The following is a 27,302-nucleotide window of genomic DNA, read 5'->3' as shown; positions in this document are numbered from 1 at the left end:
GGAACAAGTCCTTCACCCTTAGCAGACTGTAAGTTCATTCATGGAAAAATCTCTCCTGTACTTGGTTATGATTCTGTCCACAGTACATACAGGGGAAGTTTTGAATTCTGAGACCTCTGGAAGAAAGCGTCTGGAAGAAATAAAACTGTCTTGACAGATCACCTTCAAGTGACGCAAACATAGCACCTAAACTCCATCAGTTTTAAACTTGTTTGCTCTGGGGAAAACAATGTATTTTCAAAATATACATAGTACCCAGACTGGCTGCCACTTGAAACAGCATCTGATACTTTTAACCCATGTAACCACACCTGGGGTGCTATAGAGCCCACCTGTAAATAGCAAATTAATTGCAGTAATTCCCTTTCACAGCAGAAGGTCTTGGACAACTCCAGATTTATCTGAAACTGGGTGTCAGTGCCCAAAAACTCATTGTGCCATAAGTGGTGAACCCACTCCTGATGTTGGCTGGTGCTGAGGAGCCCACCAGAGCCCCCTGGCCAGACAGGGATTCTCCTGCCTCCTTGGTGGTCTTTCAAAAAGGAAATTCTCAAGCTTGTGCGCATTTTTGTTGCTTCCACAGCATTCAGACCGCCCAAGCCTGGGCAGGGGTTTTAGGCTGCACAAAGAGCTCTGTGAGTCCAGTGTAGCGTGGGGGCCTGCTAAGAAGGGAAAAGAGGGTTCATGAGTTGGATGCAGGACTGGAAAGGATATGAAGTAGGTTTACAGATAAAATTGGGAAGAGCTGTTAATTCCCTCGAAGGCAGAGGCCTTGCAGACAGATCTCGACAAATTAGAGGGCTGGGCAATCACCAACTGTATGAAGTTTGAAACTGAAAAGTGCTGGTTTCTGCACCTGGAACAGGGCAGCTCTGAATGTAGAGACAGACTGGGGAGCTAAGGAAGGGACCTGGGGGTCCTGGTTGATGGGAAGTTGGGTGTGAGTCAGCCGTGCATGGCAGCCAGGAGGAACAATCCTGTCCTGGGGCATCAGGAGCAGCATCGCCAGCAAGGGAGGGGATTGTCCTGCTCTGCTCAGGCCTGGGGCAGCCTCACCTCGAGTGCTGGGGGCAGTTTTGGGTGCCACAAAATAAAGAAGGATTAAAGCTATAAGAGAGCTTGCAAAGGAGGGCCACAAGGAAGGCAAAGGGTCTGGTGGGGAAGCCGTATGAGAAGTAGCTGAGGGCACTTGGTCTGTTCAGCCTGGAGGAGACTGAGGGGAAACCTCCCTGCAATTACAACTTCCTCATGAGGGGCAGAGGAGGGGCAGACATTGATCTCTTCTCTCTGGTGACCGGCGACAGGACGTGAGGGAATGGGCCAAGCTGTGTCAGGGGAGGTTTAGGAAAAGGTTATTCACCAGAGGGTGGTCGGGCTCTAGAACAGGCTCCCCAGGGCAGCGGTCACAGCCCCACGGCTGACAGAGTTCCAGCAGTGTTTGTACAATGCTCTCAGGCACACGGTGCGCGTCCTGGGGCATCCTGTGCAGGGCCAAGAGTTGGACTCGATGATCCTCGTGGTTCCTTTCTAACCCATCATATCCATGATTCTGAGTTTATTGACAAACGCGAGTCGCAAGAGTGGTTTCGCTTTGCCCCGCCGGCTCCGCGCCGCCGCTCCGGGCGCACGGAGGTGACGCCTGAGGGGCGGTGGCAGCGGGCGGGGCGGCGGGGCCGGGCCGTCGCCTCTGCCAACCCCGCCGGGCGCTCGGGACGCGGCGGGAAGGGAAATTTTGCGCTGCGGACGAAGCTTTCGCTTTCCTGCAGAAAGAAGGGAGCGGCCGCGGTTCCCGAGTGCCCTGGCCGGGATGTGAGGGAGGCGGTGGCGCGGCCGTGACGCGGCGCAGGGCGGGGCGGGCGCGGGTCGGTCCGGCCATGCCGAAGCGCTCCTGCCCCTTCGGGGACGCGGCCCCGCTGCAGCTGAAGACCCGCGTGGGGCTGCGGGAGCTGAGCCGCGGCGTGCGGGGCGAGGAGTACCGGCGGGAGGTGTTCGGTGAGCGGGGCGCGGAGGGGGGAGCGCCGGGCCGGCCGCCCCGCCGGGGGGATGTACCGGCCCGCCGCGGCCCGCGGGCATGGGGAGCCCGCCCCTGACTCTGCTCTGCTCTCGGCCGGCAGAGAGGACCCGGCGGCTGCTCTTCAGGGGTGCCCAGGCGTACATGGAAGGCGCGGCGGCCGCTGCCCGTGCCGCGGAGCCGGGGCCGGCCGGGGAGGCGCAGGGCGAGGGGTCCCGCTGGAGCGGGCAGCTCCTCATCGGCCACGACGGGAAACTGCGGCGGCGGCCCGCGGACAGGGGTGAGTGCCCGGGCCGTGTCACGGAACCGCGCGATGCCCTCAGCTGGAAGGGACCCAGCGATGTGCAGCTCCTGTCCCGCCCAGGACATCCCCGACGTTCCCACCGTGAGCCTGAGAGCGTTGTCGGAATGATTCTTAAACTCTGGCGAGCTTGCGGCCGTGGCCACTTCTCTGAGGAGCCTGTTGTAGGGCCAGACCACCCTCTGGGTGAAGAACATTTTCCTAATATCCAACCTAAACCTCCCCTGGCACAGCTTGAGACCATTCCCTTTATTCCTGGTCACTACAGAGACCAGTGCTGTTCCTTGGCTTCCCCTCCGAAAGAGGTCTGTACGATGATGAGTAGTGTTGTGCTGTGTAGTTCTTCTTTACTGACTTTCCTTAAAGGAAGTCTGTTCGGATTTCGGAATTGCAGCGCGTATATTCTGTTTTATCATCCCTTAGTCTTGCTACTGAGCAGAGAAAGAACCAAGGAAGTTCCAAGCGCGCTCCCTGTCCCTTGGCATTACCCAAGTGCTGCCACCTGTAGCTGTACACGGCGCCGCGCTCTGCAGCCCCTGCGACTTCCAGCTGCTTTCTCTGCCTTGCTGTAAAGCTCATCCCATCTTTACCTTCTTTACCGTGTGTTTGCCCAGCAGTTCCGCCGCTGGGAGCGTCCAGAGCCTGCTCGTCGTGTGTGAGAGCGGCCGATGTGAAGGAGGCGTGTGCGCAGTGTGACCGGCTCGTCTGCCAGAGCTGCAGCAGGCTCTGCAGCTGCTGTAACACGGTCACCTGCTCCTTGTGCTCCGCTGTTGAGTAAGTGCCTTTCGAGTTCGGGAGCTTATTTTAATTACACGTGGCCTGATAGTCGGGTGCAGCAGATACCTAGCTCATACACAAAAAGGAGGTAAAGTCTTCCCATGCTTTAACAGCAGTAAAAGTGTCTGAAACGTGCAAGCCAAGATGCATGTGTGAAGCACTCTAATCAACTATAGTACAAGTCTAGTTCAGCTTCTTGCTTAAATGCTTTAGGAGGCAAAAATTTCTCTTGCCTTCCCACCAGCAGTATAGCATGCTGGCCAGTGCTGAATGCATGCACTTCCAAGGAATAATCTTAATTTTTTCCCCCCTCATTGTTAACAATCCTGTGGTATAAAGAAATACTGAGTGTGCTGTGTGGGAGTCGCGTGGTTGCAGTTGATAATGGAATAGTTTGGCATTGTTATGTTCCAGAAACAGTAGGCACTCTGACTTTTGTTTCTTCTGGCTTTTTTTTTTTGTTTCTTTTTTCCCCTAGTTATGGTGATGTGGGAGAGCAAGTTCTCTGCAGTGGTTGTTCAGTATTTCAAGTCTGAAACTTGATGAAATAACCCTTGTGACTAAAACATCCATGAATTCCATGAAGTCTTCTCCTTGCAGCTGATCAAATAGTCCTTTTAGCCTATGAATTAGTTATGGAATTTCTATGTTTTATATCTTTATATTGTACTTTTAAATATTGTAGCTAAATAAACATTTATATTTTAAAGCTTTTTAGATTATTTTGAGTCGGCTTTCTCCTTTTCCCTAGTTGTGATATGCCTGTCTGGAAGGGACCACTCTGTGCTCTTACCTGGTGTTCCTGATGTGATACAGGATTCAGAATATTCTCCTTGCTTGTTGGTCATGTTAGGACACACTTTTGTGGGATCAGAATAGAAATCAGTTGCTCCTTCTGTGCTTTCAGGTGAGTGTGAATCCACTCTGGACACACAACATTTCCTTTGTGAGCTTACTAGGAAAATCAGCCAGGCCTGAGGGCTTTTACAAATAACAGAATTTGCTGATTCTGGTTAAGTTTTTTTAAGCTATCACCAGCAATTTGTGTTTACTGACAGATTGAATGGTTTTAATCTTTCTGTGGTAACTTTGATAGAAAGAGCAGTAGCACACTAGGCTTGGAGCAGAAAAGTTTTTCTCATTAGCAAATGAGAATTTTCCAGTACCTTCACTGAAAGCAACTTATCTGTATGAGTTTATCACCTACACTGTTAACTTCATATTGTTCTGAATACACACTCAGAAATAGCTCATGAAGTGGGCTGAAAAATGGTCAGCACTCAGGGGTACCTCTCCATAAACCAGCTCATTCCTCATTTTCTTTTCAAATCACTGCAGAGGCTTGGTGTTGTTTGTGCTGTAAGAGTTAAGTACAGTACTACTGGACAGCCCCTCAAAGTAGTTTTCTTTTACTGATTTTGCTCTGTTTCATTAAAAAAGCCACTTTTCATCTGGCAAACCAGCTGTGCCTAAGAGAAAACTACAGTGGCCTTTACCTCAGGAAAATGCTGATTTGAGTGGCTGATTTCACACTGTAGATAAAAGGAACAGGTTTGGCACACACAAGCAAAGACATCCTTGTGGCACAGCTAATGGTCTGTTTCTGAAATTCTTTGCCCTGAACTGAAGCAAAGCCTGCCACTCATGCTGTTTTGGGTGGAGTAGCCTTGTTTTACCTGTTTCCCTCCACTTTAGCCATTTCTGTTTGAAGAGATGGAAAGGCCTTTGCAGTGCAGTTTGAGAGCCTGACTTCTCCCTCATGGGGACACCTTTATTTGACATTCTGTTGGAGGCACTCTTGGTGTTTGCCTGTCAGAATCCTGCAGCTACCCTAAGAGAATGGTAAATGTTTTAGCAAAGGGTGGGGGTGGCTGTTGCAGGAGAGCAGCTCTTCATAGCTGCAGTGTCATGGCTTTGGGTGTATCAGCCACAGTGAGGTGCAGGATGACATCCTCTCTGGCCTGTGTAGCACTTTGTGTAACTGCAGGCACACTTTGAAAGCATTTGTGCACTTCAGGGTTTCCTGAGGGGTGTCACCTCACTCCCAGCCATCTGTGCCAGCTTGGACTGACCATCTGTGCCAGCCTGGACATGCTGATGGATCTGGTTGGTTTTCCTGTTCTGCATGTTTTGGAGCCAGTTAAAATGGGAGACTTTACTGGTTCTTACTCCAGTCTCTGTTTTGAGCAACTCTGAAATGTGTCTTATCTTCATTCCCATAACAAACAAACAAAGAAGTCTTAAGTTAGGTGACTTGGTAGTGGAAGAATTAGCTGGGATGTGCAGGAATTCCATAGCATTATTTGTCTTTTCAAAGCTCTAATAGATGAAGTCAGGGTGGTGGCAGATCTCTGGTGTGGTTCCCAGCTGGTGTCACAGGGCAGATAAAAGTGTTGCTCCTGTGACAATCATTTTAAATCACAAAGCTCAGTTTTATGGATGGGAAGAACCTGTGGTTTACTGCATTTAGATGTTACTTTTAGGAAAGAGTTTAAAAACTTGGCTGTGTTTTATTTGAAGCTTTGGGCAGTGAACTAAAGCGTTTTTCAGTCAAGTATATTTTTCTAAATGAAACCTTTAAGTATGTGTCTGCTTTTTCTTACTCTCTCCTGAGGGTGAGAGACTGAAAATAATGTTTTGCTTCTAGGCTCTGGGAGAGATGAGGCATGTTGTTTACAAATGATTTGTGTTTCAAACTGGTGATAGAAATGGTTTTTTTGGCTCATTTAGTCACTGCTGTATTTCATAGAAAGCTGTCCTCTGTAAACAATGACATAAATTTCATGGCTTAATGTTCATATTTGTTATCCTCTAGCTGCTTGAAAGATGGCTGTGCATTAGGATAGATACCCAGTGCAGGGTGAGGAGCTGGGAGAAGAAAAGCAGGAGGGGCACAGAACAGCATGGCCAACTCTTGCATAGGGGAGATCCTTCTTACATGTGAGAAATGGGGTTTAGTGGCTGCCACATCTGCTTCTCTGGCTTCAGAAGGTGACAAAACTGCGTGTGGCTACCAAAAGCCTCAAATATTATTCAGGAAAGTTCTTTTTCTAGTCCTGCAGTTCTCAGATAAACAGTGGGAGGTAAGACTGGAGACTGTTTGTAAATCTTTATAATGCCTACAGAAAAAGACCCCAACCTGTGTGAAGGGAAGAATCTTTGGGTGAGAAGTACAAAGATTTTTCTCTTTGCCTAATTAACTCCTCCTCACAAGGACTTGTCTGTTGCCACTGATCATTGAGCTGTTACAATGCAACACATAGGGTACCCCTAGGACTGTAAATGAGAGCCAGAGAAATTGTCTGGTTTATTAGCTGAGCAGGAAATTGGGTTCAATCCTGTGCTTTTTTGTTGTAATTGTATGTTCTTCCCCTCCCACTCAGTGCAAAGTGTCAAAAATCAAAGTTTGCCTGCTGTTCCAAGGGAAGGAGATCCCCTGAGGAGCCAGCATATTGATGGGTAAAAATATCCTGCAGAAATGATTTTACAGATGGATGAGAAACTTCTGAGGCCTGTGTATCATTACTGGTGACATTTGTCTCAAAGAACAGACCTTTATGTCCAAAAGGAAGTCAGCTGATCTGATCAGGATAAAACAATTTCTCTTAAGACTAATAACTGAGTCAGTTCTAGAAATGTGTGGTTTCATAGACATCAGATATTTAAGGACAGTCTAAGGTGGTTAATGACTGCAGTAATCTCCAGTATCTCCAGACTGTATTAAAACAAACCCACAACATTGTAAAAAAGCTCACTGAAAAGAACAAATGCACTTGAGCTGTCTCTTCAATAGCATTTGTCCTGTACACAAAGGAATTCCCAATTTTTGCAGTTCAGTCCAGAAGTCTGCTTTCCTCCAAGAGAAAGGTGAGCCATTCTACAGTGATCCAGACAACATGAAAATTAAAAATGAATAAATGTTAGCTCTCCATTCTGTGATTGACGTGTCTTTTGTTTAATACAGCAGCACCTCAGCTTCTTCCCCTCCTTTTTGTTTTAGTGTCCTACACATTTGGGCTCTGACTTGTACTCAGTTCATAGGCTTTTTTTTGTATTCCTTTCTGAACAGGTGATAACTAGATGCAGCTGTGTTTTATCTCAGGACAGGGCATAAACCCCAAATAATGCAGGTGGGAGTGAGAGACAATGTCCTTTTTTCCTTACAAGCATGGGCAAGGCATTTATGGTTTGTTCTGTGCTGGGTTTGCTGCCATCAGAAGTGGCAGCAATGTGCAAAGGGCTTAAATCTGAATCTTACTTTGAACACGTGCAGCCAAGGAGTAGAAATGGAGACTGTTATCTTTGTCCCCAGGTTTGCTGGGCCTCTTTTCTTTTGAAAACTCTCAACTGGCCTCTGGCTGGGTTGGTGAGATGGCAGCAAATGCCAGCACCATGCAAGGAATGAATACTTCTGTCTCTCACCGTGCTCCCTAGCAGTCATTGCGTGATGGCTCTGGGTTTTGACAGGATCAAACTGGATTAAAAAATTGAATCCCAGCAAAACTTACCTGTCATTAAGCTCCCACAAATGGAGTATGTGTACAAACTTGCATCTCCTGCTGCTCTGTCACTTTTGCTTAGGTGTGATACTGTTTCATCATGGCAAATTCTGCAACCAAAAGCTCTTTGTGCTGCCTTTGCCTCCCAGCTGGATTCCGGGAGCACTGACTGTCTGGACACCAAGCCCTCTCTGCTGACAGAGTGTGGCAGAGCCCCTCCTGTTTGTTCTGTGTCTGTCCAGCTCTGTCCTCTGTTCTTTGCAGAGCTTTACCATGGATTGTCAGGCTAAGCTTAGACCAGACTACTGCAGGAGCATGTGGGGCTGTCCAGGGAGGGAGAGGGAAACCTCAACCCCCCCAGAGCAGCACTCAGACATGGGCAGAACAAAACTGCTGCAGCAGCACAGGGACCCCAGAGCCAGGCCTGGCAGCACAGCCTGGGCTGTGGCAGCCTGGGAAAGGAGAGGGATGCGAGGGCTCTTCCCAGAGAGCATCCTGCCCCCAGCAGGCTTCTGAGTGAGGACAGGTAAGGCTGAGGGAGATCACTGTTCCTGCTTTCCTTCACTCTCTTTAGGGTCTTTCACTGCTGGGAAGGGAAGGTAGCAAAGCTTTGAACACTGTTTTTAGTAAGGTGAATTGGTTAACCTACTAAAAGCAGCCAAGAAGTCTCAGAAAATGTAAATGATTCTTTAAGAAATAAGTAGGAGCTGTTTAATTTAAAGGCAAATACTTGTGGGTAGAAAATTGGAATAAAATTCTTCCAAATTACTTTTTATTTTACTTTCTTAAAATTGGAATAGAGTGAAAGTGATGACACAATGTTGTATATTTTAATGGCTAATACACATGCACACACATATATAACTTTTTTGTATAGATATTTTATATTGATAGATATTAAAATACCTTAGCTTTTACAGTTGATTGCATTTTGAACTCCTACAATTGTAATACAAGCTTTAATATTTGCTGGTGGTGTGTTCTGGGCTTTTGTTATTTTGTTTTCTTCCTCTGGGAAAAAAACTCAGCTGGAATCAAGTTATTATGTCTTACACTTCTATTGAAAGTTTTTATTCTCATGGCTGTGATTTGCATTAAAACCCTGTGATAGATGTTAAGTTACTTATCTCTTGCAGAGCTTATTATTGCTTGAACATTTTGTGGTTATAGGATTTACTTTAAATGTTAGGATTTATTTAATTGTATTTTCTTACATTGTTTTGCTGAAGTGTCATAGTTTAAATCATGATCCCCTTCTCATTTATTTGTTCTGTAAGATTCAGATGTTTTTCTGTTTCTTCTTTACCTGACAAAGACAAAGTTTTGAGGGCAGGTAACCTGCACCAGTGCTGTCCTGATCTGTTCTGTACGAATTCTCTCAGACTTGCACGGAATTCCGCCAGCTGCCAGCGGCTCCTTGTGCAGAAGTGCTCTTTAATCTGATTAGAGGTTTCAGATAAAACAATCCCTCCTCCAAGCTTGGCAGCAGAAGTTTCATCCTCAAGCCACAGGGTGGCAGCACGACGTTGGGTTTATGCCTTTTGTTACCCAAATTCTTGGGTTTTTTTCTCAAGTCCTCACTACTCAATTGATACTGTAGTAATTGGGCTGCTAGTTTGGAGAGGAAGTGTGTTTTAAAATATTCCCCTCATTAACCTGTAGGTCAAATGTTCACACAATAGATATTTTTTTAAATCCCAGATATTTTGTATAATTCATAAAATATGGCCTGAAATTCAGGCCAGACCATTTTGCTGCCTGCAAAGACAAGAGCAAAATGTAAATCAGATGCAAAAGCATAAATTGATCCCATTTTTTCTTTGAATTCCAATGTATCACTATGACAAATAAGGGTGATTATATGCCAACGTGTAAATTATGTCACACTTTTCTTAAAAAAAAAAGCCCAACAACAACAAAAAACCACCCCACCAAAAAAAAAAAAATTCCCATTACACACTTATTTGCATTTAATTAATATCTTACTCAAGTTACTTCTTATAAAGATGTGAAAGAGTACAGTGGTGTCCATGCCAAGGGTAGGACTGTGAATCTGGACCAGGAAATGTGCAGTGGGATGCTGACTGGCACTGGCACCTCAGGGATGGTCCTGGTGGTGGAAAAAAGGTGAGAGTTGTGCCAGTCTTTGAGGAGAACAATTTGGGGAACGATGGGCTGGTCAGTGTGACCTCAGCCCTCAGGAATGTTACAGTGTGAATCCTCACAAAAGCTGTGTCCAGCTCCACATCCCGGCACAGGAAGGGTGGGAGCATAATTGGGAGCAGTCACACAGATTTATCATGGATCTATTACATGTGGCCACTGGTGTTTCTGATGAGATGAGGTGAGCAGCACTGGATGAGAGGAGAGAAATGGACATACCAGGGGAAAGGCAAACCTTGTTGGGCTGCAGGAGCAGGGACAGCACAGACTCTCCTGTGCCAGAGATGCAGAGCTGCAGCACAGGCTTTGGTGGCCCTGGAGACCCTGCAGTGCAGAGAAGCCACAGAGGGGAACAAGAAGCGTGGTGGCTTCCAGGGCACACGTGGGGCACATCTGTGCTCTTCAGAGTCTGCCAAAGCACAAGGATTTAGTAAATTTTTGAGGACTGCAGACATTGTGTTGAGGTGTGGACACACGTAGGAGTTAATGCTGTTGAAACTCTTCAGCACTCTGAGATCTTCTGTTCTCCTGAGCATTGATTGCTGCTGCCAGAAATGAGGAACTGGTAAAAGGCGATGAGTATGTCCACTCTTACATCCTGTTTACTCTGCTAGAACTACTGATATGATCAAAGTTACTCATATCCTTAGGTGTTTTGGTGGGATGCACTGTAGAGTGCAGCACTTTGCTGAATATTGATTTCTGAACTTAAAGAAATGATTCAATTTTCAACCAAGTGGTTTACATACAGAATTTAATGCACTTTTATGTATTTCATCCCAGTGAGTTTCATTTCATTCATTGGAGCTTGGTTCTCCCACGCTTTCTTGCACTGAGTAATACCTCCCCAAATGAGTAATCTGATTGTTCTCATTTTGCTTTCCATGATAGCAAGATTATTTACTGCCCCAAAATAGATTTTGAAGTATTTCTAAATGCAGTAAAAACAAGCTTAGAAACCTGGAATCAGTTGGGATAACCAGTATAAGGAGTTAAAAGTACAGTAAAATGTAAGGTTGAAAATATGTAGTCAATGTGCATATTTTCATGGTCTCCTCCTAAAAATGTTAAGAAAGCCAGTTTGAATATTTCCTTTGTAAATTGTTTTCTCTTCTGTTGAATGGTTTCACTCCAGGTTGTTCTGGAAGTCCTTACTTCTCTAAAAATGAGAGAACTTGGTTTCAGTTGGGTGTAGTCGCCTGTACTGCTGCTTACAGAGCTGGTTTGAAGAATTTGTGTACTGAGATGTGTCACAGGAATGCAGGGTCTTTCTTGCTCAGCCAGGACATGAAGTAAAGAAGTATTATAGAAAACTGCTTTATTCTTGTGACTTTGGATCAGCACTGCTGAACACAAACGTCTGTAAGTCCTGAAAATACCTTTTGTTCCTCACCTAGTTGATACTGGATTGTGCTGTCTTGGTGACACCAAAAACTAGAAGTTATTGAACAAGGAGTTGGAGGGACTTCCTTTCTTCCCTGGTACAAGACTTCACTCTGTTTACTCTGTGCCCTGTTGTGTTAGGGATCATTGCTAGATCAGTTTTTCCTACATCTTGCACTGGCTTTGTCCCTTCTGTGCTGTTGCTGCTGATAAGGACACAGTGAGAGCCTGTGCACTTCTGTTCCCCTTAGCACTGACAAGTTCCCATTTGTGAACTGCAGCGCTGTCCTTGTTCTGCTGGAGAAATCATCAGTGCTTGTGATGCTGTCCCTTCATTGCTGCTGCTGCTGTAATTACTGCAAAACTACAGAACCTGGATTCTTTCCTCTTTCCCTTAGTGCCAGACATTGGGGCAAGTGCAGCTTCATGAGCAGGAATCGTGGCCCTGAGCTGTCCCTGAAATTGCTGGGAAATTAATTCCATACATGGCTGCTCTGCCCAAGTTAAATGAAAACTTCCACCAAAACAAGTGCTGCCAGAAATGAGAGCACCCTTTAAAGTTTAGTGGCATACATCACTTGGACATGGAAACTAGTTCCAGCCTTAACACTTGCTCTCTGTATTTTCTCAAGAATTTCAGTTCTTGTGAGGCCTTTAACTTAGAATATTTTCTTAGTTTGCTTCACTCCTGCTACCATCTGTTGTTCAGTAACAGCTCGGAGCCAAGGCGGCTGATGGAGATCTGAGTTCTCCTAGATCAGCACTTGGCACCACAAGCTTTTTCACAACCCAACAAGCAGTTCCAACAGCTGCATGCATGAATCACTTAAGTTATAGTACCCTGCAGTACCCTGTAAGAATGGGTTTTGACAATCTGGTCAGATGCCACACAAGCAAAAGTGTGATGAACTGAGCTCCTTGGAAGGTGTAAAATAAATTTAAGATGATTATTTTGATACATATTTTAATGCAACATGCTCCACAGTTTCATAACTGTTCAGAAAGTTCTGGGATTACCTAGATTGCATGTAAGAGTTTATGATTACTGAAAAAATTCAGTGGGTTGGGGTGTGTGTGTGTTTATTTGTTGTAGCAAACTATTCTGACACATTCCCTGTGGCATTTCATATTACTGAGAGACAGTTTGCCCCAGCAGTAGAACAGCTCTTCACGTGTTTTCGAGTCAGTCTATATTTAAACCTCTCTCCAGCAGTATTTTATTTCAGTTGTTTTACTCTGGTTTGCCTAGCTGTGGCTGCATTCTTGATTATGATCTGTGTTTATTGAAAATTTGCTGTCACAAAATCATAGAATCATTTAGGTTGTACAAAACATCAAATCCATCCAATTCACCCAGCACTGCCGAGCCCAGCACTAAACCCTGTCCCCAGGTGCCACATCCACAGAGCTTTTAAACACCCCCAGGCTGATGGGTGACTCCAGCACTCCCTGGCAGCCTGTCCTGGTGTTCCCATCCTGCTGCTCCACGAGCACTGCAGAACCTCCTTTCATTCAGAGGCTGGTCCTGCAAGGGCAGCCCTGGAATCTTTGCAGGAGGATTGTGTGGGTTCCAGGCTGGTTTCATAGCAGGCAGCACCAACACCAAGGGACCAGTGTCAGTGAGCCTGGTGCCACTGGGCTGCACAGCTGAGGATCTGCCCCGTGTGTAATTTGTGTTCTGCTCCAGTGGTGTCGTTATTTGTTTAATGATAACCATGGCTTTGGCTGAGTGTTTCACATGAGGCCATTTACAAAGGATTTATGGAGTCCATATGTTTGGATTTCACTTTGCTGCCCAAATAAGGGGGAGGGAGCAGGATGGAGGTTGATTTTATTTTGAACCTGCATCTGCAGACGAGCTGGAGCCAAGAAGGGTAACTATAGGATGGGACAATATCATCCAGGAATAGGGTGTTAAAACTTCTTGGGCAACTTCCACAGAGCTGCCTGGCAGGAATTCCCCCTCAGTTCCTCTTAGAAGATGAGATCAGTGGGTACCCAGGGGATAACGTGGGCTGGCTGCCAGAGAGGGGAAGCTTTCCCTGGTTCTGCAGTAGGATGGCAAAAGGCAGGATTAAGTCTCGAGTTCCAAGAGATTTATCAATATTGTTGAGTTGGACTGCAAGCCTTTCACACCCAGAAAAGTGGGTAAATTTTTCTCAGGATATACAGGCTGCAGACTGAAGCAGTGAACTTGAGGATGCTGAAGTAGCTTGGGTTTAGTTTCCCACATTTTAATGAGTTGTTAAGTGTTTGTAAGAGTTATAAAGAGAAGATGTAAATATTTTCCATCAGCAATTTTCAGTTAGTGTCTTATCAGGTACTTAGCTCTACATTTTTAGAGAACTCTAGATAGGTTAAACTTGATAGTTCATACCACAAAGCAAAGCAAAGTGAGATAAAGGGCATACAAATTTTCTGTTTTGTTTTCTCCAGGTTTTTTATATTTATCAGGTTCACACAAATTTAGGTATGTCCTGTAACAGAAATGGATGCCAGACAGTAAGGGGTAGGTAACCAAATTCCCTTCTAACTCTACTAAAGAGCAACAGTGTGTGACACAAGCCACTGGGCACTTATCTCCTCCTCTTATCTGTAGCAGAATTGATATTAAAAATATCAATAGAAATAGGAAATTACTTTAAAACTCAATGGGAGACTTGCTCTTTTCTTTGTTTAGGCCAGTGTTTCATGCCAAAATACACCAGCCAAGAGTCTGCATGAACCTTGAGGACATGGTCTGTAAGTGTAAGTGTAAGTGTTCCTATGGATTGGGGTCAGAGGAAGTCTCCACAGTGATCCAAGGAACATCCAGCATGAGGAAAATAATTATTTAAAGAGATATTCTGTCAGTTGATAACACACCCTTCTAGAAGGCAGAAGATGAGAGACAGGGTAAGGCACAAAAAAAGAATGAAAGTGAGGGAGAAGAGGAAGAAGGAATCCATTGTTCCTTGTCTGCTGGGAATAGATGGAAGAATGATGTCATAAGGCAAAAGGCAAATAAAGAGAACTGGAATTCTGAAAAACCCTGAAAAACAGGGAAAAGGAACTCAGTAGTGCAGGCTGGTGTCTACAGGTACCACCCAGCAATCTGCGTCCAACCTCCGTGCAGCAGGGAACTGAAAGCCCACCTCCATGTGCCAGCTTTTCCTGCTCCCAGGAGAGGAGCTCTGCTCAGCAGAAGACAGATGGCACTGCCATTGCCTGTGCTCCTGTGGGGGCTTTTCCAGATGGGGAGTTGGAAGCTTCTTTGTGCTGCTCCAGCCTTCCTGTGCAGCAGCCTCGGGTGCTTGGGGCTCCACCAGCCTGCGTGCCCGGATCCAGCGCTGCTCAGAGAAACTGCAGCTGAACCCCCTGGGGAAATACATGGATTTATATCCAGGGTTTTCTCCCTGTCTGAGGTGTCCTTGGTGACTTCTCCTTTCTTGTGAGGAGAGATTATGGAGAGATTGCTAATAAAGGCCAAGTTACTGTCAGCGATCTGAAAAGAAAGCTGACACAACTGTTCTGCAGAGGGGAACCCCAGACAGCTCCGTGCCACTCACACACTGACCTCCAGCCAAACTCGGTGCTTTCCTGCACTGCTGGGATGCCTCTCCCACCTCAAGCAAGGCACAGCTGTGAGAGGTTTCTCAAAGTTACCTGAAAAATCACTGGGCAGTCCAGGAAGCATCACCCTCATTGCAACTCCCTTTGCCGCTTACGGGAATTTTAAAAAATATCATTTTAAATACCAAGCAGCCACCTTTGATCCCCACTTCCTTCGCATTGAGCAAGTCACCACAGAAAGTAAAACTTTGGAGAGGTAACCTGATTCTAAGTTTTACAATCAGGTAAAGGGAGATACTAAGTTTAATCCCTTTATCTTAGTTACACATTAAATTTATGACCTCACCTGCGTAAATAAGTACATTTTGTTCCGCTTTCTTCCACTTCCTTTCCTCTGCAACTTTCCAATCTGCAGCTGCTCCAAGAGACTTTGTTCTCTCTGCTTTTTACTCAGTGTCATTCTACACTCATTACTGAATGGGCACCAGGTATTCCTGTCTACCTGTTTAGTTTCATTTCTCCCAATCTTATCAGAATAAGGAACAATCACAACAGCCAAAGATATCATATGGAAAATTTACCATGTGCTGCAACCATCCTGCATAAATATCACTCCATTTTTGTTCTGGAAGTTCATTGAACGGCTAATGTTCTGATCTTTCTGCACATCTATAAAGCCTTTAAAAGTCACTGGAGCGATTTATCAAGTATGTGAGAAAAGTTCATTAGCTATTTAGGAAAAAAAAAATCACTCAAATGCTGTATGAACTCCAGCCCTGTGTGTGGGAGATGGTGCTGGAATTGTTCTCTGCAGTCAGATCTGTGTCCCAATAAATTAAAATAAAAAGAGTAAGGAGCCTCTGAAGTGCAGTAAGTCCTAATGCAGAGTAGGGGCACAGAATCCCAGAATAAACCAAGCTGGAATGGACCCACAAGGACCATCAAGTCCAGCATGTTTAAGAATGGATTTCATGTTCATTTTAATCCAATTTCTGTGAACTCTCAGGCATTCTGCTGAAGACCACAATCACTATTTTTTTTGTTCTGATATTGATTTTTTTCAGTACTACACAACTTCCTGGGTAACAGCATCAGTACTGTAAGGACACAGCAGCACAAAGGAATAGATCCAGGGAGTTTACCAATAACTAAAGATCAGTGTTTGGGAAGAGTTTGTGTGTCCTCTGTGAAGACTTTTGACTCCAGCATAAAAATAATTATATCTTCTGCAGGATGAATGTAATAATTTGTAGAGAATTTGAAAGACCTTCATAATCCAGAAAATAAAGCAAATGCTGCGTTGCCATTTATCTTCTGGAAACAAATTCAAAGCCCCAGTGAAATGAAGCATTACAGCAGTTACAGTAACCTGACTAAACACATTAAGAAAGTGTGGAAAACAGGGTAACATTTAACACAAAGCCCATCTTTGGGAGGAGGCAAAAAAACCCAGTTACAGGCAAAAAAACCCCATGTGAAGCAGCACTTCAGCAAACGGGAAACAGAACTGAGCTATGTGCAGGCTGAAAAACCACAGAGGGAAGTGGAGTTTTTACACATGAATACCTTGATTTGGTCCTTAGGAACCCACCACTCTCACAAAACCAGGGTGGCGACCATCAGTTACAAAAAATTTAAAAAGTGTCAAGCAGGAACTACTGTAACAAATTGCATTTGTTGAAAATGATTTTGGGCAGAGAGCAAGAGGCCATCAGCTGACTAGAATGCAGCATATGCTGCAGCAGGGAGCGGGCACACGGCTGCACTCTCAGCTGCAGGGGGACAATAACCCTGCTCACTACAGGCACTGTGTGTTCCTTGCCTGTTACTCCTCGTGGCAATTAACCTCCCTGTTATTACAAAAATTGAGCTCAAAGTGGAAGACAAACACTCATTTGCGACGCTGAAGAAACAGGATCCTTTACATTTGCCTGTTTCTTCAATTTTGTTTTTACCTCTGAAGCTCTTGTAGATACAGTGAAATAAACTGGACCTGCTAAATCATCATTTGCCAAACTTCTCAGGCACATCTGTACAACTTGCACGGGCACTTTCTGTGTGTGGGCTCCCCCTCTGCACCTCTGTCTCCTTGGAGTTTGCACTCCCACTGTGGGCTGTGACCTCTGATCTGAGACCACCATCCTACAGCCAGCTACTGGAGATAAAAATCTGTTCTGGCATGTGCTCTCTAAGAAGCAAAGGGTATTTTCTCTGACAAAGATTGAGAAGGCCCCACAAACACTCAGGGATATGAAAACAGTGCTGGTGTACTGAGCACTTCAACACATGGGCACAATCCAAAGCAGCAGACAAAAATTTCCCACTAGTTAAAACAAAGACCATCCAATTCAAACAATCCAGGCAAGGTTTTGCCCCCAGACCTCCAAAACTATAATAATTTGTTTCTCAGGTGGAAAGCTGTGAACAAATTCAAAAAACAGCTAGAACTCAAGGCAAGTATGAGAGCTGGAGAGCAGGTGGAGGTCACCTGCTGGAGGAGTGAAGGTGCAGAAAGAAAAATGAAGAAAAATCTGCTTATTGTACTGGGGGGGTGGGGGGCAGAGGTCACAGTTTGAGCAAAGTTTGGAATGCTATGAACCAGAGTTATCTTCATGCACTTTAAAGGGAGAACAGCCTGTCATATCCTAATGGGATTGTACTGGATGCTTTAGTTACACCAGGGAGTATAAAATGGAATTTGCAGAATTACCTGGCTCCAGCCCATGTCTCAACCCCAAGCAGCACTCAGAGGAGTGGATCTGTTTCAGCCACTGCCCAGCTGACCTCAGTTCCACACTGCAGTCGCAGGCACACAGAGAACTTACCCATGTGCTCTTGCCAAGGGGTTTCTCCCTGTTTTTCTCCAAGTTCAAATTTACAACAACATTCCTGGGCTGTAGCATAGATTCACTAGTGGTGCTCAGAACCTGGGATGCACCAGCTTTGCTGAAATGTGCAACACCAGAGCAAGATGACATTTTTCAATGCCAGAAGGAAAAATGGGGAGGTTCTGGTTGTAGAGATTGTTAGAAAAGTTTTTAGGTTTCAAATCAGAGCTAAAGAAACATGGAAGATTTAAGCAGTCTCTGCATATAGGGTACAAAAAGAATCTGAGATGAATGACACAGGTCACAGGTTTTAGCAGTAGGATTTTCTGTGTAAAGAACACATTTGATGTTTGCAGATATACAGCTGTAGCAGCCATAACCATTCAATTATGGACAAATAAGGCATTTAGAACAATCACTGGCAAAATGAGGGAATGTGTCCAGCATTCAGGTGTGGCCCTCACGGCTCTCAGTTGCTAACAATATTACGATTCAGAGATTTCTGGCAGCTGCTTTTTTTTTTTTAATATAAGGGAATTAACACAATCCATTAGCAACAGCTGGCAGAAAAACAGTGAGACATAATCAGCCTCAGCAAAACAACCTGATCCATGCCTGCTCCTGCATTTGACAGAGCATATTTTCCTGGGGCAGATAATGGTAACCTTTGCTCAGTAGTGTTGCCTATATTTGGATGCACAAAGCTGTGTTGGTTCAGAACTTGTCAAGACTTGTAGACTTGCAGAAGAGTTTCCTTGGATTTGGTCCCTGGGCTGGCTGGAGATGTAGATGAAGGCTTGGAAGCAAAGGAGGGAGAGCAGTTAGATCAGACTTGCTGAATGGGACAGGCTGTCCAGCACCAGTCCTACAGACACACAGATCTCTTCTTCCCCATCCCCCCTTGCATAAACACACAGTAAATTGCACTGGGAATTACAGCTTATTCTTTGAACCAAAAAACGTGCTGGATATTTAATGGCTTACCACAAGCTTGCAGTTCCCGTTGCTTATTCTGAAGCACACTGCAGTTGTTCTTGGATGTTCATATCTTGTTCTTTGTATTCTTGTTTGAAAAGGGACATTCCAGCCTCCTGTAAGCACCTCCCAGCTGTGATTAACATTAGTGCCTGGAGAGTGTTGGAAATTGTGCAGCACAGGCTGGCCTGGATGGTGGAACAGAAATACCTTTGCAGATCAGGGCCTTTTGCTGGCACCAGGAGGGCAGCAAAACAAGGCCAGTCCTCATTCACCTCAAGACAATTTATTCCTGGCACAGGTTGCTTTTCTCTGAACAAGCGTTTTCCAAAATTATCTTTGCATAATGATCAGCACAGAGATGAAACAACTGAGGAGGAACAGAACAACCCGAATCCCTCAGTGATATGCACATCACACTTGAGAAACTGGAGCAGTTGTTGCATCTCTATAAATTCAGAAGGCTCCTACCACAAGAAATAAGAACCTAACTCATTAAAGCAATTTTATTTAAGTATTTGGAGGGAAACTTTCATATCATGAGTAAAAATACTAGAGTTGAATGTTGTTAAAAAAAGTCAGGATGATGGGCTCTCTGTGCAAGCACAGCAGTGTCTAATGGAGAGGGGAAGAGAGGGTTTTCATAATATAATTCCTTTCAAATAAAAATATTAAATGCTACTTAACTGGAATACATGTCATCATTTTTTATACAGTCAAGAGAATGAAAAAACAAAAAAAAAGCGCAATTTAAAGAACGCAACCTACAATGGAATAACTTTATTTGCAGCAGAGACAGAATAAGACTGCTTTTATGAAAATTACAAAGAAACATGATACAACAAAAATAGGGTGTGGGGAATTTCCCACTAAGATTAAAAATGAAAAACAAAAAAAGAGTTCACTTTTTGAACACCATTATTATTCAAACACATATGAAGTTTCAACCTAGTTTTTTTTATACATGGGAAACACTGTTAAACTGAATCTTCAAGAGTGAGAAGGCACCATGAACTGTTGGTTGATACCTTTAATGCACACTCAAGAAAGAAGAAATGATCTGGCATGATGCAAAAATTCATTAAGTGTTTATATATATTCATATATCTTTTCGTAAAAAAAAAAAAAAAGCGGCAACAAGTCATTACTTCAGTGCCAAATGAACTCGTGTCTGGCTGACTCGCTCATGAGGATGATTCTCACTTAGACCTGTGTGGTATTTCTGTACAGTGGTGGAAGTGGGTGATTTTGTGTTGTTGCCTTTCATATTAGATTGGTAAATCAAGCGTTTTCTAGGTTCTGAGAAGCCAATCCTATGAAGTATTCCTAGATTCTATGCAAACGGAATCATTAAATGCACTGCCTAGAATGAAATACTCGTCTGTACGGCGTGGCAATCCCACCGGATTCAGTTTGATATGTAATGTCTTGTAGCAGATGTTATAACAAAAATAACTTTTGCTTTTTGATTTACCTCACTGAGGCCATTAATGCTGTTCCTATAGTTGGTTTTCTGGAGTTGGATGACGCTTCACTGCTGTCCAAAATGAGTTTGAACCTTAACCCTCCAGAGTTTGTTCACTTTGTTGCTTATATTATTGCACTAGCTACTAAAGTCTTATATCTTCCTATATAAATCTAATTGATCAGAGTGCAGATTCTGTATTTAGATAATGAACTGTATGAAATAAATAAAATAAGGGGATTTTCTGGTCAGAGTTGCTGATATGTTGAATACCTTAATTATTTCTAAAGTAAACAGTTTTGGTGTATATTCTTAAAAACCTACGGTGATTCAGCATAAAAGCCTTGACATAATACTTAAAGAATGGATTTGTTCTCCTTCTCAAAAACGCATCAAGAATTGTTTTAAATACAGAATCTGTGAGGCTTCCTACAAATTCATCTAAGTCGTAATACAAACACAGTTTGTAACTTGATAATATAGAAAGTTCTCTAGTGTCCATTGAAGTAAGGTCCCCAAAATGCAGTCTGTTTTGTTTCTGAATGGCAAAACATTAAGCGGTTCCACTGGCTGAGTAGGAGAACTGAGGAAAATGAGGTCTTCTCTCGTTATCTACACAATCCATGCTGTCATCTGAATGAGGAATAAAAAACATTAAAAAGTTAGTAACAAACATTAAAAGTTAGTAAAAAACATTAAAAAGGTAGTTACATTTGCTACCTTTAGTTTTGTTTGCAGCAAATCAACGATAAGATAATGCATGGTAAAGTTATTTCATAAAACACATCTTCAGATGTCCATTTAAAATTGCTAGGAGCTGCACTGCTTAAATCCACACTCAGTGTTCTGAATTTTTGGCAATTGCTATTTTAGAGCATCAAACATGCTCAGTTATCACAAAAATACAATATTTTGATGGGACATTAGCCTATACTCAACTGACTGCTTGCATATACACAGTGTGTGTGGATATGGACATGAGCCAAACATTTTTATCACTGACTTCCAGTGGGAGTGTGCAAATTTGGAAAAGACCACAGTACAAATAATTTCACACTTATTAAGCAGGTTTTTCATTTTACCAACTTCCTGGTCAAATACATATGGAAAACCCTCAAGTTTAAACTGACACTTTTTTAAATGGGCAGAAGAGAGCCATCACAGCAAATTATTTCTGGTGGTGTGGAGAACACAGTGGGAAACATTTGGAAAAACTTTACCTTGGTCAGGAGGAGTGATTGTTATCATCTGTGCTGTAAATTCTTCATCAAAGTATCTTGTATCTGTTTCAGATGTAACCTGTGGCTTGAATGGAGGTACAAGCTAAGGAAAGAAAATAAAAAGTGTCCATTTTTACAGGTTCTTGCAGTGGTGTTTGAAACAAGTAGAATTTGTCACAGTTATAAGCTACAGTGCCTTTTTCTATCTTCCTAAAATGTCTAAAAAACACCAGCTCACAAAGGAAGCATATATAGTAAAAATACTTACTTAGGTGTGCACTTACTATTTAGGACATTTAAGGCATTTTTTCCCCCTATGATTTAACTGCACAAAGAAAACTTAGAATCCTAACATTTCTTCAAGTAACAACATGATGACCAGTGTTTAAAAATAACAACACATACTAGTTCCCCACATCATTATATGGAAATTGTCAACCTCATTTAGTCAGATTTATGCTTAAGGACGATGAAAATGATTAAGAAAGATGCTTAGTGATATAAAACTTATCAGCTAATCCTGTGTATCACTACAAAGGTTGTAACATTCACCAAGAAGTTTCAGCTACAGTGCTACTGTGCCCATGCAGCTCACACTGGAGGTCTGACCAACCCAGCAGAACCTAGGCCAAGGCAGCAGCAACACTAAGCTTTAATATTCCTGGTCCCCTGTCACTGTCGTATTTTCTGGAAAAATCCCTTCACCAGGACTTCTTCTCCTGGGAAGCTGAGAAGCCTCAGAGAAAAAGGAAAACATTATTATCTCATTTGCTTCTCCTGTGTTTTGCTGCTTTGGAATGTGGTTGGAGATTGTTTATCCAACTTGTGAATTGCTTTGACTTAATGACCAATCACAGTCAGGCTGTGTCAGGACTCCGGAGAAAGTCATGGGGTTTTAACTAGTATCTTGTTAAGCCTTCTGTAAGTATCCTTTCTCTGTTCTTTAGTATAGTTTTAGTATAGTATAGTATAGTATAGTATAGTATAATATAATATAATATAATATAATATAATATAATATAATATAATATAATAATAAATTAGCCTTCTAAGAACATGGAATCAGATTCATCATTCCTTCCTGCCATGGAGGACCCCAAAAATACCACAGTCCCCAAAAGCAGTTTGATGTCAACTCTGAACTTCAAAAACCTGGAGTGCTTACAAAAACCTGAGCCCAGTCAGCAGTGAACATCCTCCTCTTGCTACACCAGGAGCTGCACTTGTTGGGGTTTATTCCTGAAACTCAGGCAGACAGGCTGGAAATCATCCATGTGTACCTAGGCAGGCTCTGGCGAGAGCAGCTCCAGATGGAGCGGAGCTGCCTGGCTGGGGCTGGAGGAGGAGCGCGCCGGGGAGGCGGGATGGGGAGCTGGCTGCATACAGATGCACACACTTGGAACGTGGACAGCTCTGGAGGGCACTGGAGAAGGATTCAGACCCTGCCCACCTTCCCCTGCATGGGGGCAGAACCAGGATGTGCACAGGGCTGGGATCCTGCTCGCCCACCACCGGGGTTACGCGTGGCCACCTTTTAATAGCGCACAGCCACACCAGGCAGCAATTCAGGAGCATGACTGAGGAAGCCTCAAGCTTCCAATCCAAAACTGCAGGGAGAGGTTTAGCAAGGTAGATGGTAAATTGCTCCAACTGGAATTATGCAGTGACCCCAGACATGCACTCCTGCATTTGTACAAACAAGAACGATGCCAACAGAAATCACCACCTGGAAAACATCAGCAAATCTTGGAACACACAAAACACCTCTTCCCCACCTCCAACTCTATCTCCTGCTTGGATGTGAAGAATCATTTGTTTGTCAACTTTCAAGCTCCCTATCACCAGGATGGTCTTTCTGATCTCTTTTGAGAGCACCTAACAGTGTCCTGTCTTACAAACAGCAATCCAATCAAATGCATTCATTTTCAATGTGAAGACAGTAAGAAATGTAATGTATACATATGGCAACGCTCCCACATACAAAGAAACAATTACTGTTTAAAATCAATCCTTAAAAATTTAGAAGCATAAAAGCTCTGATCATTATAAGAGAGCCCAATTATAGTATATATTCAGCATCTTTTTTTCCCAGTTACTCACAATTCTCTGTGCCCAAGAACGGCTTAAAGGAGCTGGGTACATTACCCTTACAAAAAAATATTAGATCCTCAGAAGTTGTCTTTATGTCATGAATTTAAAAAGGAACAGGAAATAGGATATCCCAAAGTCAGGAGTTACTCTGAGCCTTGCAGTCCCCTGAAGCTATTGAAGAGGGAATGCTTTACATTATAATGTTAATAACACTTCTCAATCAAATCACACCAACATATTACATATAAAAGCCCTGTGGAGCAGGAAGATTCCTCATGTAACTCTACTCCATCTCTCTCCTTGCAGCAGCTTCTGCCTACTTCCCAAAGCAGCCCTGGCTTTGACAGGCTGTGCATGTGTGTGTGTGAAGCTCTATCTGTCCTTTTAAGCTAATGGTGGTTTTGGCACTCACAGTGCCCCAGTTGCTCTCATTGCTGTGCACAGCTTGGGGTGATTTAGGGCTTGGGCACTGCAGCAGCCACCTGAACTGAGCACATTGGAGCCACTCAGAGCAGCAATCCCAAGCCAGCACACATGTGGAATGGGCTAGCACTGCCTGGATCATTTGCCTTTTTATTTTAGTATCTGTTAAAAGCAATTTGAGACAGATTATGATGCACCCACAAGACATCTTTTCCCCCTCGCTGTCAAATTCTGAGCGCTAAGCTGGAAACAGAGGGGAAGCCGCAGAAAGCTCCAACGCTGCCTTTAACAAGCAAATATGTCACTTTACTGGGAAGCTGTCACTGCGAGAGCTCTGCAGTTCAACTGGCAGGGAGGTGCCACCTGTAGCCTCCCACGGCTGCAGACCTGCATTGGTACCCACAGGCTCATGCTGGTTTAAGAGAGAAAAGAGACCTGAAAAAAATCCCCATGTGATTCAAATCTCTGAGTATGTTTTGCCTGTGGGTGGGCAAAATACTGCAAATTAAACTGCACGTTTCTCTGCACCAGAGACAGACAGCACTCTTCCAAGTGAGCCTAATAAACATTTTAAATCTGGGGGACAACCCCAGTTATTCAAAGCTCCTTGTAATTTAAAGCAAGGCTATGTTTGCAAAAAGCTTAATTACAAAGCAAATGTTCTGGATTACCCAAGCCCATACTCATACACATACCCAGCATTACTGGAGATGGTGGGGAACCAGGCTTAGCACACAAACAGCTCTCAGCAGCTGACAAAATGCAGCTTTAATCCACAGGACTGCACTTCAGGTAAATGCTGCAAGACCCTCTTTGGACCACCAGAATGTAGGTGGCATCTACTCACAGGCTTTCCATTTGCACAGAGTGCCTGCCTCAGATGCAAACACCAATGGGACACAAGCAAAGCCAGGATCTGGACTACTTGGATATGCCAAGGTCAGGAATAGTCTCAATCAGCACACAGTTTTCTCTAAAAGATGCAAGTATTTGGAATTTCCTGATAAGTTTTCAGAATCCTTACCACTATGGAACAATTTATGAAGGCTTTCTCAGTCCTGTAGATAAATAAAACATTGTCTCCAGTTTGTGTGATTTCTCTTCTGTTCAGGGAACTGGGACTACTACCAAATGACAAATTACTAAAAATATTTGAGCCCCACTGTCAGCTTTTTACCTTAAACTGCAAAAAACGTGCAAACTCTCAAGAATTCAGTTTGTCAGCTGGGTGAAAATGGGGACAACTTCCTGTTTAAAATAAGAATTCAGATCTTCTTTTCATGTTATACTGAATAAACTCCACAGAACTCTCTCCTGCCCTCATGACTGCATGCAGCTCTCCCTCAAGGGATGCTCTGAAAGGACTGAGGTCTTAATGTCTTATCCACACTTTCAAGGCACAAAAACTTGTTTTATGATTTCTCAGTTCTTTTAGCCACACAGATCTGTGAGGAAGTGAAAGAAGAGAAGGAAATAGAGCCCTCTCTGTAGCAGTATAGAGGCACTGGACAATGCTCCAATGGGAACTCAGTTTCTGCCAAGTTTCTTACCTGCTCCCACCAACTGAAGGGACAACCAAATTGCATTTAGAGATCAAATGAGATCTGATACCACGAGGGACTGCTGGGGGAAGGAGGGAAATCAGGCAAGGCTGGGATTCAGTGAGATCATGTGGCACCAGTAGATGGGAGCCTTGAATCAGCAGATGCACGTTTGGCTGCATTTCATGAGAGTTATGAGAATGTGGCTGCTGAGAATTGAACGTGAGAGGACAACAGCACACCACCCTTAGAGCACAAAGCAGGGCATCTTGGAGGTGTGAAAGAGTTATCTGAGAAGAAGGGGCAGTGAGGCACAGACAACTCATGAAACACATTCTTACAGGAAGGGCTGGGCTCTTTGACTTCAGCTCCCACTGAAAAGCCAACAAACCCAGTGGGTCTCAAAGAAAACCCATGAGAAATACCACCAACTGAAGACACGTCATATCAGTCCTTTGTCACACACAAAAAATAGCATTAGGCTTGGATCGATGAAAGTCCAGTCTTTGGACTTGTCTTGAATACTGACATTAGATTGAAAAGGCAAGAAAAGCACAATGGGAAAGAAGAGCCCATCTTCTACTACTCCCAATAGGAAGTTTGGCTTCAGATGCTCAGGAACCAGCAGCAACTCTGGGCTTGCAAGGGATGCTTCAGTCAACAGCAAGAAATGGCAGCAATAGCTCATAGAAAAAGCCATTTTAAAAGCTTATATACTCCCTAAATTTGGAAGCTATTTTGATTACATCCTATTTATTGAGCCATAAAACCATGTATCTCATTAAAAGATACTCCTATCACTGCAAAATAAAAATCCAGAAGTAATCTGATCACAGTATTTTAAGCTGTTGCTAAAAACAACTACAAACCTTTTCTGTGGAGGGTTTCTGTGTACCTTTCGAGAGCAACAAAATTTGAAACATTTGATACATCCACAGCTACAATTCACCTTGGGAGAACAGTTGTATAAATACCTTTTTCTCGTATACATCTTGCCAAACAATGCCAGCAAAGAATTTGTGCTGCATAATCTCCTTGGCATCATCAGGACCACCACCTAACCTGTAGGAGGCAAAATAAGTAATTAAATGTTTGAGTACAGTTATTTTTTTCTAATACAATTTTTATTGCAGTGTACCGAAGAAATTTGGAGTTTATATAATGCATTTGGGAGCAGTTCTAGCATTTGCTGTGTGTTTGATTTTTTGTGCAAGGCCTATTTTAGGTTTCAACACAGTTCCACTACAAGATTTAAAAACAGGCTAACAAACAGAATTAGAAAAAAATGTCTCTTAGACAAAGAAAAAACAATAACCACAGTTCCAAAAAACTGCCCTTCAGGAATGATGCTGTCCTGGGGACCACAGCAGATCATGTAAAGTAAAAGGTCTGAGCCACAAACCCTTCTCTCTACATTAACATGCAACTACCCCTTACAGTCTCCTAGAGCACAGTGATGGCAGCAGTAAAACTGAATCTGAAGTTGAAAGAGAGACCAGGCTTTTTAAGGCAAACTGATTTATGCAACCTGATTTAAATTTCCATTAAAGAAAACAGTTGACAACTGCAGTGATAATATCACAGCATATGCAAATCTTTCCTCTTCCTTGGCTTCAGGAAAGCACAAAGGGTGTTTTATTGACTTGAGGTATATCAAGATAAAGCACTTTTATTCCAAAATAAAACTGTCCACACAGCTTATAGATGCAATCAGTTTTGCTGCAATGTTGAGCTAACTGATGCTTAAATTTTGCTGTGGAGGTTAAAATGTTCTCTAAAAGACTGAACCACATCTGCAAGCAAAGGAGGCACTAAGAGAACAAAACAGATACTGGGTCATCAGCAGGAGACTCAGGTAACAAGGTTAAAACAATGCTCAGGTGTTACCATGCTCACCCAGGCTGATCTCTAGGATCTGCCTGTTCTCCCATGCCTGGTGCCACTGGCAAGCTGAGATACTGACCCCATTTCCAGAGCTTGAAGCAATGACTCTACAAGACCCAGGCTAGAGTTATACTGTTACAGACATCAGGGACAAGGGCTGTTCTCTGGGCCTGGAGCCAACACCTGGCC

The 27,302-nt window shown here is 43.7% G+C and overlaps 2 protein-coding genes across 8 annotated transcripts in view; one reads left to right on the top strand and one right to left on the bottom strand.

The window, feature by feature from the left end:
* The first annotated feature begins 1,677 nt into the window (after window positions 1-1,677).
* SIVA1 (SIVA1 apoptosis inducing factor) lies at window positions 1,678-15,190 on the top strand. 5 transcript variants are annotated; one of them, XM_064713530.1, is made up of 4 exons: window positions 1,678-1,809; window positions 2,115-2,291; window positions 2,927-3,086; window positions 13,815-15,190. In XM_064713530.1, exons 2-4 carry the CDS (start codon window positions 2,156-2,158, stop codon window positions 13,969-13,971), a joined length of 453 nt encoding a protein of 150 aa, XP_064569600.1. In that variant the 5' UTR covers window positions 1,678-1,809; window positions 2,115-2,155; the 3' UTR covers window positions 13,972-15,190. The 5 variants fall into 5 exon arrangements, with proteins under 5 accessions (XP_064569600.1, XP_064569597.1, XP_064569596.1 ...); XM_064713527.1 differs by having other exon boundaries at window positions 1,678-1,992; window positions 2,930-3,086; XM_064713526.1 differs by having other exon boundaries at window positions 1,678-1,992.
* Window positions 15,191-19,254: 4,064 nt separating this feature from the next.
* Window positions 19,255-27,302, bottom strand: part of AKT1 (AKT serine/threonine kinase 1) — a 78,904-nt gene continuing 70,856 nt past the window's right edge. For all 3 annotated transcript variants that reach the window (XM_064713524.1, XM_064713522.1, XM_064713525.1), the window contains exons 12-14: window positions 26,204-26,291; window positions 21,175-21,277; window positions 19,255-20,587 (exon numbers count right to left, since the gene is read on the bottom strand). In XM_064713524.1, coding sequence (XP_064569594.1) covers window positions 20,508-20,587; window positions 21,175-21,277; window positions 26,204-26,291 — 271 coding nt within the window. In that variant the 3' untranslated portion in view covers window positions 19,255-20,507. The remainder of the gene's footprint in view (window positions 20,588-21,174; window positions 21,278-26,203; window positions 26,292-27,302) is intronic.

Source organism: Zonotrichia leucophrys, chromosome 5 (genome assembly GCF_028769735.1).
Source record: "Zonotrichia leucophrys gambelii isolate GWCS_2022_RI chromosome 5, RI_Zleu_2.0, whole genome shotgun sequence".
Taxonomy (NCBI): domain Eukaryota; kingdom Metazoa; phylum Chordata; class Aves; order Passeriformes; family Passerellidae; genus Zonotrichia; species Zonotrichia leucophrys.
Note: the sequence above shows the minus strand (reverse complement) of the source record. Positions and strands in the feature narration are given on the sequence as shown.

Excerpts from the sequence above, each read along its gene's own strand:
- SIVA1 (XM_064713526.1), top strand. The coding sequence starts at position 1,875 with ATGCCGAAGCGCTCCTGCCCCTTCGGGGACGCGGCCCCGCTGCAGCTG. Across the intron at positions 1,993-2,114 it reads GTACCGGCGGGAGGTGTTCG|AGAGGACCCGGCGGCTGCTC; the intron begins GTGAGCGGGGCG and ends CTCGGCCGGCAG. Across the intron at positions 2,292-2,926 it reads GCGGCGGCCCGCGGACAGGG|CAGTTCCGCCGCTGGGAGCG; the intron begins GTGAGTGCCCGG and ends GTGTTTGCCCAG.